This window comes from Eucyclogobius newberryi, unplaced genomic scaffold, assembly GCF_026437365.1.
Source record: "Eucyclogobius newberryi isolate DKJ021-1_F unplaced genomic scaffold, fEucNew1.0.hap1 SCAF_6, whole genome shotgun sequence".
In the NCBI taxonomy this organism is placed as follows: domain Eukaryota; kingdom Metazoa; phylum Chordata; class Actinopteri; order Gobiiformes; family Gobiidae; genus Eucyclogobius; species Eucyclogobius newberryi.
Window position 1 is genome coordinate 14,455,268 of NW_027316278.1, and position 9,764 is coordinate 14,465,031.

At 42.1% G+C, this 9,764-nt stretch overlaps 1 protein-coding gene across 4 annotated transcripts; it reads right to left on the reverse strand.

The window, feature by feature from the left end:
- Positions 1–1,465: 1,465 nt before the first annotated feature.
- Positions 1,466–5,000, reverse strand: asphd2 (aspartate beta-hydroxylase domain containing 2). Of its 4 annotated transcripts, XM_072432667.1 has the most exons (5): positions 4,732–5,000; positions 3,754–3,958; positions 2,809–3,667; positions 2,207–2,320; positions 1,466–2,103 (listed from the first exon to the last, which is right to left on the reverse strand). In XM_072432667.1, exons 3-5 carry the CDS (start codon positions 3,647–3,649, stop codon positions 1,973–1,975), a joined length of 1,086 nt encoding a protein of 361 aa, XP_072288768.1. In that variant the 5' UTR covers positions 3,650–3,667; positions 3,754–3,958; positions 4,732–5,000; the 3' UTR covers positions 1,466–1,972. The 4 variants fall into 4 exon arrangements, with proteins under 4 accessions (XP_072288768.1, XP_072288767.1, XP_072288766.1 ...); XM_072432666.1 differs by having other exon boundaries at positions 1,467–2,103; positions 2,809–3,958; positions 4,741–5,000; XM_072432665.1 differs by having other exon boundaries at positions 1,467–2,103; positions 2,809–3,958; positions 4,736–5,000.
- Between the last annotated feature and the right edge of the window lie 4,764 nt (positions 5,001–9,764).

The window sequence follows — 9,764 nt, forward strand, 5'->3', positions numbered from 1 at the left end:
AACTGTGACATTGTAAATTCGATCACCTTATTTAATTACAGGGCCTTACCACATGAAACAAAACTGGCACAAACTTCTCTGTTAACCCAAATAATAAAACATTGAATTAATTTTCAAAGATGGCAAGGTTGTGGAGCCAACTCCTTACAAATAATGATCAGATTCAAGGTTTGTGGATCATAAGTATAGATAATTCTCTGGAAAAAGTAAATTTCCAGTTATATCTGAAATTACGACCCTATGTAAACGCAGCCTAACACATTCAAAATTACAAGGTGATCATGGTGCTACATAAGTAACATTAACAGGACTCACTCAGCCGGTTGAATAAGTTTACCATTTATTAAATGTACAGAAATGCTGTTCAAAATTTGCACAATGTTATGTTAAGGACTTACTTTGTAAACAGAATGGTTGCTTATCGTGTTTATGTCGGGAATGACCCTTTACAACAGCATTCAAGATTTCCAACCCAATTGTGGACAGCTCAATATGAGTGCCTTTTGTCGCCACATGATGTAAACAGCTTGTGATTATAATACTTTTGTAAACATTAGTAAGTAAAGTGATCATTAGTTGAATTGCAGTGGACCGGTAAAGCTATAATAACTATCCATTAGCAACAATTAGATCCGTTGTGCACAGATATTCATAAGGTGCTGCTGATTTAAGTATTGTGGCTGTGTAGTAAATGTAGCTTTGCAGAAATACAATGTTCAAACAGAAAACCTCACAGAACAAGGATAGTACTTCATAAACATTTTACAGAATCTACAAAGTTTTCTATCAAAATTACTTTTAAAGATGGCTCTGGGGCAATGGATAATGAAAAAGCATTCACTTCACCTAAAAAATCAAGACAACACAATAGTTACAGCAACAAGACACTCCTCTCCAAATGACCCTTCACATAAGACTGCCACCATATGTACAGAAAAACAAACCGGATATCAAACACACCCCAATTACATGAGAAACCTGGTAAACACTTTCTGACGTTACAGCACAGGTCGACAGCTACACAGTGTGACCTCGATATGTGCTTTTCTAACCATTCATCTAACACTGTCTACCACACCACCAGCAGTTAGCGACATTAGCAGTGTCTGTAAACATTCATGAATTCAAAGTGGACATTGGACCTAGTTTATCAAAAACATGAGGATGATTATATTCAATATGGGCTCGTCCTTAGACATAATAAATAACACAAGAAACAAACAGCTGAATTTTAGCCCTTAAAATGTAATTTCAACAGAATAAGTGCAAAATATAGTGTGAAATGGACAATAGTGTAAGTTAAACCACACTCACAGCACAGCTTTCTACTAAAAAATAAAATCAAGCAAAAGTCAAACAAACACATGTATACTAAAAGTGTTACAATTACAACCCTTTTTGTACAAAGTGCTAGAAGATTGTATATATACATATAAACTATGGTAAAATAAATATATATTTATTTTACTATAGCTTAATCTTTATGGTAACACAATATTAACATACTATAACAACGTTATATAGCCTAAAGCCGTAAAGCTTTTAGTAATTGTTGGTAACCATGGGAGAAACGATGAGACCAACATATTTTGACCGAGTAAGGCTACTTTATGTGGTCAAAGGCAGCAGTTCTTTAACCCTGGTGGCATATTGACTAATGATGGCCACATCCAATACATACTCCATACTGAAATGCACTCTTTCAACACAGAAGAATAGGAAGGGGATTTCAAAGTAATGGCTATTTATACTAATGTGATTGTACTTGGTCCAATATAAAACATGAATATTGGCTTTTTAGTGCTCAGGATGGAGATAAAAGAGGCCCAATGTTTTGTCAGCTGTAATGGGGAGTTTTGTTGAATATGGGGGTTAGGGTTAGAGCAAGAGCTGGTCTGGACACAAAAAATGCTCCACAATCATAGAAACACTTCCTCAAATGCCCTCCATGTCTGGTCTGGACATGGTTCCTTCATTTTCCCTCTCTGTCCTCCAAACGTCCCGGGGTGAAAATGTAGTCCAGGGCTTGTCTCTCAGCAGCAGCCACATTCGGGTGCCAGAGGTCCACCATAAAAACCACACGTAGCCCGTCCTCTGGGTTTCCTTCATAAATAAATAGAAATGGTTTAATTATTTTTTTTAATCATTAATACCTGAAAGAATTATGTTATTTTCAGATTATCCACATCATGTGTTCTTTTCTCACCCTCATGAAAAGCCCTGTGGAGGAAGGAGTCGTCAAACAAGAGACAGCTACCCTCGGACCAGCACTGAGGTTCCCCTCCAACAACAAGCTCACACGATGGGGGAACCTTTAAGCCTGAAAGTACATCAAAAGCATAAATGCAAATGCACTTTATGAAAATAATTGTTACTCTTCATTACTTCATTTCTGAACGTCTGTCACATGTAGTCCTTTAGTTAGGGTTGGAGTGAAGAAATCAGGCATAATAATATTATGACCATCATTCTATGACACAATCTCAAGAGCCAGAATCTGGATGCTTATGTTTTACATTTTTCAGAAACAGCACCAGTTTGTTGAACAATACAACAGTTACTTGCCTGTTAACAGAAGCTAGCCTCCTTATATACATTAGTCTGTTAACTGTTCACCACTGTCCCTTTTCTCTGCAATGACTGCCTATTACAATATACTCAATAACAACGTCCATGAAGGAACGGTCTACTCACCTTACTCAGACGTTCAATATATAATACGATTAGACATGATTGGAGTATTTTGTAGTGCACATTTTGCTTACTATAGCTCGGATATACACATAAATAATGAGCCTGGTTACTTACCAAGGTGGCAGCGCAGGCGGACATTCGTTGGACCGTAATGCTCAGAGATCAGAGCTCCAGGCGTGAGAACAGAAAAACAGGCGTTTCCAAACACATTGTTGGCAATGAAGGTGCGCAGCTGGCCCAGGACTCTCCATGCCTTAGGGCACCTTCGAACATTGAGGACCAGAGGTGTGCCTTGGTTCACCAGGTAGTAGGTCCACCATTGGCCTCGAGGGGTGTTGTTTGCTTTCCAACCTGGAGGCAGTGTAGAGCCGCTGCGGGCTGGCGGCTGGTGGTAGATGCTCTCAAACTCAGCTAAGAGAGCGGGGAAGCTCTGCTCCAGCAGCTCTACATCATGTCTTTGCACTTCTCTGGAGAAGAAAGGAGCTGAAGGCAGGTCTGGGAGGAAGAACACCTCTGGCCTCTGAATGGTTGGTCTGCTATTGAGATACCTGCCCTGGTCCCGCACCCCTTTGTGCACCCGGCCCATGCCAGACCAAGTATAGCGTTTGGCATAGTCCTGCAGACTGTGGTACAGCCTCTGGTTCAGGCTCTCCCCTGCGCTGGTGCAGCGGAAACACTCAGAGGACTGACAGAAGGCAAAGCCATTCTGCTCCTCCAGCAGGGAGTGCTTCCCTTTACTCCTGAAGCCCCCCACCACTCCACCAATACGGCTGGACCCGCTTAGATAGCGGCTTCGCAGAGGACTGGAACCATGCTCTCGGCCCACTCTGTAACAGTACCACATAAAGAGCAGCAGCACACAGAGGGCTATGCCCAAAGCACAAATCTCACACTCCCTTATAGACTGCATTCCTCCTGCCACCATCTCCCTCACATTCTCCAGTGACCACTCCATTTCTGCTTTGTGGAAATGCTGAATGTGACAGAAACACAAAGTGCTGATGAGGGATCAGTTAACACGTCTTTTCTTGGTTGTAAAGGAGCCAGGTCTCGACCCACCAGCAGGGTGTTGGAGAGCTCCTCTTTCCCCACCTCCAGTAAATAGTCTGCTGATTTGATCTGACACTTGGTGTCTTCAGTGCAAACATTTCAGCACTCTGCGACCAGGGCAGGCTTCTTGCAAGATGTCTGGCTGTGTGGCATTTGTGCTGCTCCCTCTTGTTCCTTCAGATAAATGCAGACAGACACTGCACCTCAGGGTTATCTGAAAGAGACAGAAAAGATGCTGTCACTGACGCAACTCCAAAAGAAGCTGAAAGTCTCATACTTTGACGGAAACCATCATGTGTTTAACATGCACTTAAATAAGCTTATTCGATCCTGACACACTCCCCCCCTCTTATTGCACGACTGAAATCATGAGTCATGGAGACATGGCTGCATTTAACACATCTGTTCTCTCTTCTTATTGTTGCGCACACAGCTTTTTCAGAATTATGTAAACAGTAATACCTCCCACATTAATATTTGGCATTCATAGGTTGCTCATCAGAGCTGCATATAGGATCCTCAGGGGACGGTTAAGGGTGGGAGGGGGTGGGATGGCTATTCTCTGTGATCATATGCTGCCCAAGAAAAACAGACATAATGAGAATGATTATATAATATTAATGGAGCTGGGGCGCAGAGAGTGCAATGCGTCAATGTGATGAGAACTCCACGGAGCTTGTCTCCAAAAATGGTCGGGTAATCCTGCTCCAGAAGATCCTCCCCTACATCCTGTCTGACAGCGTCAAGACGCCCTCACACCCTCACTCTGCCGCTGCTTTTAGGACAAACTACCAGAGCCCTATATTACAAGAACGCAGCCATTTGAAACAGTGTTTCTTCTACACTAATAATCCATCTCTCAAACCACGGGGGCTTCTCAGATACAGCCCCACAGCAGAGATCCCGCACCCCGTTCATTTGAAGGCAAATGTGTTCAATCGCTAGTGTGTGTGTGGCGCATTGTTCAGTGTCTTTTTGTGTCCATACCTACTCAACATTTACGGCTGTGACCAGTGGAGTGGCTCACAGGTGTTCCTCCAGACGAAGCTGCGCACCACTGCAGTGCACACGGCAGGCGGATGTCACACCGCAACATTATATGGCGTTTCCAAAATCAAAAGAAGCGCAACCAGTTTAGACAGACATCGTGTTTTCGTTGAAAGATTAAAGTGGTTAACGTTGATATGCCGAACGTTTCTCTCTGTGCCTTTGTGTGGCCGATAGCAGCGGAAGCAAAGCTCCCGATAATATAGTTGTAAACAGAGCTGAAGGCTCGCCAGAGAAGGAACCCCCGCGTCAAGTTAACGAGCAACAGCACAGAGAGCACATACATACATTTCAAAATAAAGGTCTTATTCAGCCAAATTTCAAGATGTTTTTAGGAAGAACTAAAATCTGATTGGCCTATGATTTGGGCTATGACAACACCAACAACAATAGGCTAATGATACTAATTGATAAATAAGATGGAGGGCAGGGGCCTAAATAACTCTAACTGACATATTACTGGAAATATCCAGACAGAAAATCCACAAATGTCGAGTTTGAAGCCATTGTGGAAAATTAATTTCACATGAATTAATTTGTGCTGACAGAGAAGGTATATTGAACTTTGTGCTAGTTTTTGTTTCATATGATTTGGCTCAGGTTGTGCTTACGTTCTAGAATTGATGATGGGCAAAGGCCCATGTAACTCTATGCGAGATTTACTGATTTTGAATCAGATAGAAATAGATAGATAGAAATCCCCAAATGTTGAACCTTGACATTATTTGTTTGGAATTGGAAAACCTGCAATATTTGGAGTTGAATAATGGCACCACTTTCTGGACTATTCTGAAAAAACATATTTGTGCTTTCTATACTAACAGAGAATACATTGTACTTTGTGTCAGTTTTCATTTAATGTGGACCGGCAGTAATTAGACATATTCACCATAAACCAGGTCAACCAATCTGCAATTTGACACTTACACAGTAAACTCCAGCATAGAATTCTGACCGTTAAAACTATAGGAATTCTAGGATATTGTGATGTTTTGACCTGGTTTATGCTCAATATCTCTGTAATTACTGGACCTATCCACATGAAACCAAACTGGCTAGTTCAACGTCTTCTCTGTTTGCAGAAAAAAACAAAACTGATCAAAAATAATAATTTCACATTTAGTGCCATTAATAAACTCCTAAAATGTGATTACAGTTGAAGGGCCTTTAAGCTATATAAGATCAGTATTACACATAACAAATAAAAACAAGGTTCAACATTTGTGGATTTCTATTTTGGATATTTCTTAACAGTACATATCTGATACATTAAACCTTATAACTTCTATTGGTGACTAGACCCTTGAACTCACTATTACAAAAACAATCTGCATTTTAACAATATTCATTTTAGTTGCTCCCCATTTGTTGACTATTATTGACCCATATAATGCTGTGATGTCCTCTGAAACCCAACCAACTGTTGTACTGAGCTTTAAAGTGTCATAGGCCTTCATTCACGCCATTCACTTGGCGGGGATAAATGACGTCCAACATCTAACCTGGGATTTGACTGTTCCTCACTCACACACCACATTCACACATGGGCACGACGGGTGATGTGATCTTGCCCAAGAACAAAATGAATGACAGGTCTATTTATTCATGCAAACCTTAAAACAGTTGGATGAATGATGAACACTAAACCTGTCACCCATGGATCATAACAAGAACAAAACTTGGTCCTTTTATTGTGAAGGTTCCCAGTATTGCAGTGAACACAGTAACTTGGTGACCCTCTCTTCCGTTCTGTATGGATGGATCAAGGCTCTCCCAGGAATACGTTTCCCAACATGCTTTGCAACCACAAAACTTTTGCATTTTCAGCATTAAACAGCTGGTGTCTGGACAACATTCATCTATAAATAACTGTTATGGCCTCCGTATTAATCGAATCGACTGGTGTATTTTGAACTATGTGCATATGAAGGTGTGCTAAAGAGGGTGGTTCAAACACAATATTTGTAAATAAAGACAGCTCCATATGCACAAATTCCAATTTGACATAGATTTTGGAAAATGTTGGCATATGTCAAACTAAAGTTCAGCCATCCATCTTCTTCCACTTATCTGGGGCTGAGTCACAAGGGCATCAGTCTTAGCAGGGACTCCCAGACTTCCCTCACCCAGACACTTCCTCCACCCAGACCTCCAGGAGGCTCCAGAACACATGCCCGAACCACCTCAGCAGGCTCCTGTCCATGTGGAGGAGCAGCAACTCTTCCTCTCCCTATTTTTCTCTTTTTACTTTTTTTTAAAGATTTTTGGCCCATAGGCTTTATTAGACAGGAAAGACACGGCACTCACAACACTGCAGCCGGCTGCACTGGGAGCCATAGGTGTGCAGTGCCTTAACCACTCGACCACCGCGCAGCACCCTCACCCTATTTCTAAGGGAGCACCCAGCCAACCTGTAGAGAGGTCCTTTTGGTCATTACCTGAAACTCATGACCATAGGTGAAGGTAGGAACGTAGATTGACCAGTAAATCGAGAGCTTTGCCTTTTGACTCAGCGGCAGATGCTGACCACTTGTCAATCTCATGCTCCGTCTGTCCCTCTTTCGTGAACAAGACCTTCGAGATACTTGAACTCCTCCACAAGAACTCCCAACCCATTTGTAAGGGGCAAACTACCCTTTTCTGGTTGAGGAACAAGGCCGCGTCACACTCGGCTGCAAAGCGTCCCAGTGCATGTTGCAGGTCCAGGCTTTAGACAATCCAGGCTGAGCCATCAGGACAACATCATTTGCAAACAGCAGAGATGAGATTCTGTGGTCCCCAAACCGGACACCTTCCGACCCCTAAAATTCTGGTCATAGAAATTCTGGCCATAAAAATATTGAACAGAACCAGTGACAAAGGTGGAGTCCAACATGCACTGGGAACAGGTCTGACTTACTGCTCAATGCGAACACAGCTCCTGCTCCGGTCATACAGGGACCGGACAGCCGTAGCAAAGGGCCCCGGACCCTGTACTCCTGGAGCACCCTCCAAAGGACACCCCGAGGGACACGGTCGAAAGTCTTCTCCAGATCCACAAAGTACATGTGGACCGGTTGGGCAAACTCCCATGAACCCTCGAGCACCCGATGGAGGGTATGGAGCTGGTCCAGTGTTCCACGACCGGGACGAAAACCACTCTGCTCCTCCTGAATCCGAGGTTTGACTATCAGTCGGATCCTCCACTCCAGTACCTTGTAGAGTAGACCATACCAGGGAGGCTGAGGGGTGTGATCCCCACTCCAGTCTGCCCTTCCAGAGGCATTGTCCCCGATTGCTATGCGTTCTTGCAGAGACGTGTCAGCCAAGACAGTCCTCTTCGGATACTTCCTCTTCGGAAGACGTGACAGCGGGATTTAAAACATCCTCAAATGATTCCTTCCACCGTCCGACGACATCCCCAGCTCAACACCAGCACCATAGATTCCCATCCTGAGTCTTTGGACAGTTTACCAGAATTTAATTTGAGGCCGACTGATGGTCTTCCTCCATGGCCGCCCACAAACTCCTCCCAGCCCAGGGTTTTTGCTCAAGCACAAGCTGTTGTGCGCTTGGCCTCCCAATACCTGTCAACGACCTCAGGAGTCTCACATGCCAACCAGACCTGATAGGACTCCTCCTATCCGGGGTTTTAATCGGACAATAAACTTTCAATAATGCACAATTTCTGGTATTTTTTAAAGAATATACCCAAAAAAATACTAACAAAGCAAATCATATGTGAAAGTGGGTGGAAGAAGTGTAAAAGTTCAAGTCATTTATGTTGTTCACAAGCTTCTGTCACTGCATAGACCAGCACTACTGCATTACTCACAGTGAGACGAGTAACCTAAACTTAGCCTACATTTTAAGTAAGAGTACTGTTGCACTGTAAATATGAGGTAGGAGTAAAATGATGGTGTCTGAAAGCTAATCAGATGACTCTGCTCTGCACTTTTGCAAATATCCACTGGCTTAAACAAGAGTGAACGTGCTACTGTGAAGATTATGAACATAAAATAAAGTAGATTTGTCTAGAACATGCAACTATTTATCAACTTAATCCAGTGAACAAAAGTAATCCATGTAGATATTGGTGGATTATAATTGGGTCATTATACTTAAATCTACTCTGGATTTGCTTTGTTCAGACAGGTATAGGTTAGATGTGGATCACACATCTTCAGTTCATAAACAAGAGATTATTTCACAAGCAACAAGAGTAGAAACTGGAATAGGACAATAACTATTAACGTATAGATTTTCCTTTACAATTTTAGAGTTTTCTTTTTCTTGAACACTTAACATGTATAATTTGTTGCCAATACTGTCCAAATGGTGGCGTCAGAGGCACAGTCCAAAGGGCAAGCTAAATGTTTGGTCTTGTAATCATGACAAATTGTTGTTTTATTCAAAGTCAGTCAATATAAAATTTTCTTGTGTGAAAAGTCCATTGTATATAGTCTGTAAAGTTTGTATTGTTTTAAATCTAAAAGCCTCCTATGGACAGGTGTTGAACATTATCTTATTTTGCTTTTAACACTTAAAACATTGCATCTGGTTCGTCCAAATGCTATGTCCATATTAAATAAATAAACAAACAATTCAACAATGAAATAAATAAATAAATAAATAAACAATTCAACAATGAACAATGAAATAAATAAATAAACAATTCAACAATGAAATAAATAAATAAATAAATAAATATGCACGGTGGCAAAGGCGGTTAGCGCTCTTGCCTCCCAAGAAGGAGATCATGGGTTCGATTCCTGGACCAGACCAACATCACATGATCTCTCTGGGTGGAGTTTGCATGTTCTCCCCGTGTTACCGTGGGTTCTCTCCGGGTTCTCCGGCTTCCTCCCACTGTCCAAACACATGTATGTGTTAGGTAAGATTGATGACTCTAAATTGACCCTAGTGAATGAATGTGAGCTGTCTGTAATGTCTATGTCTCTGTGTTGGCCCTGCGACAAGTTGGTCACTGTCCA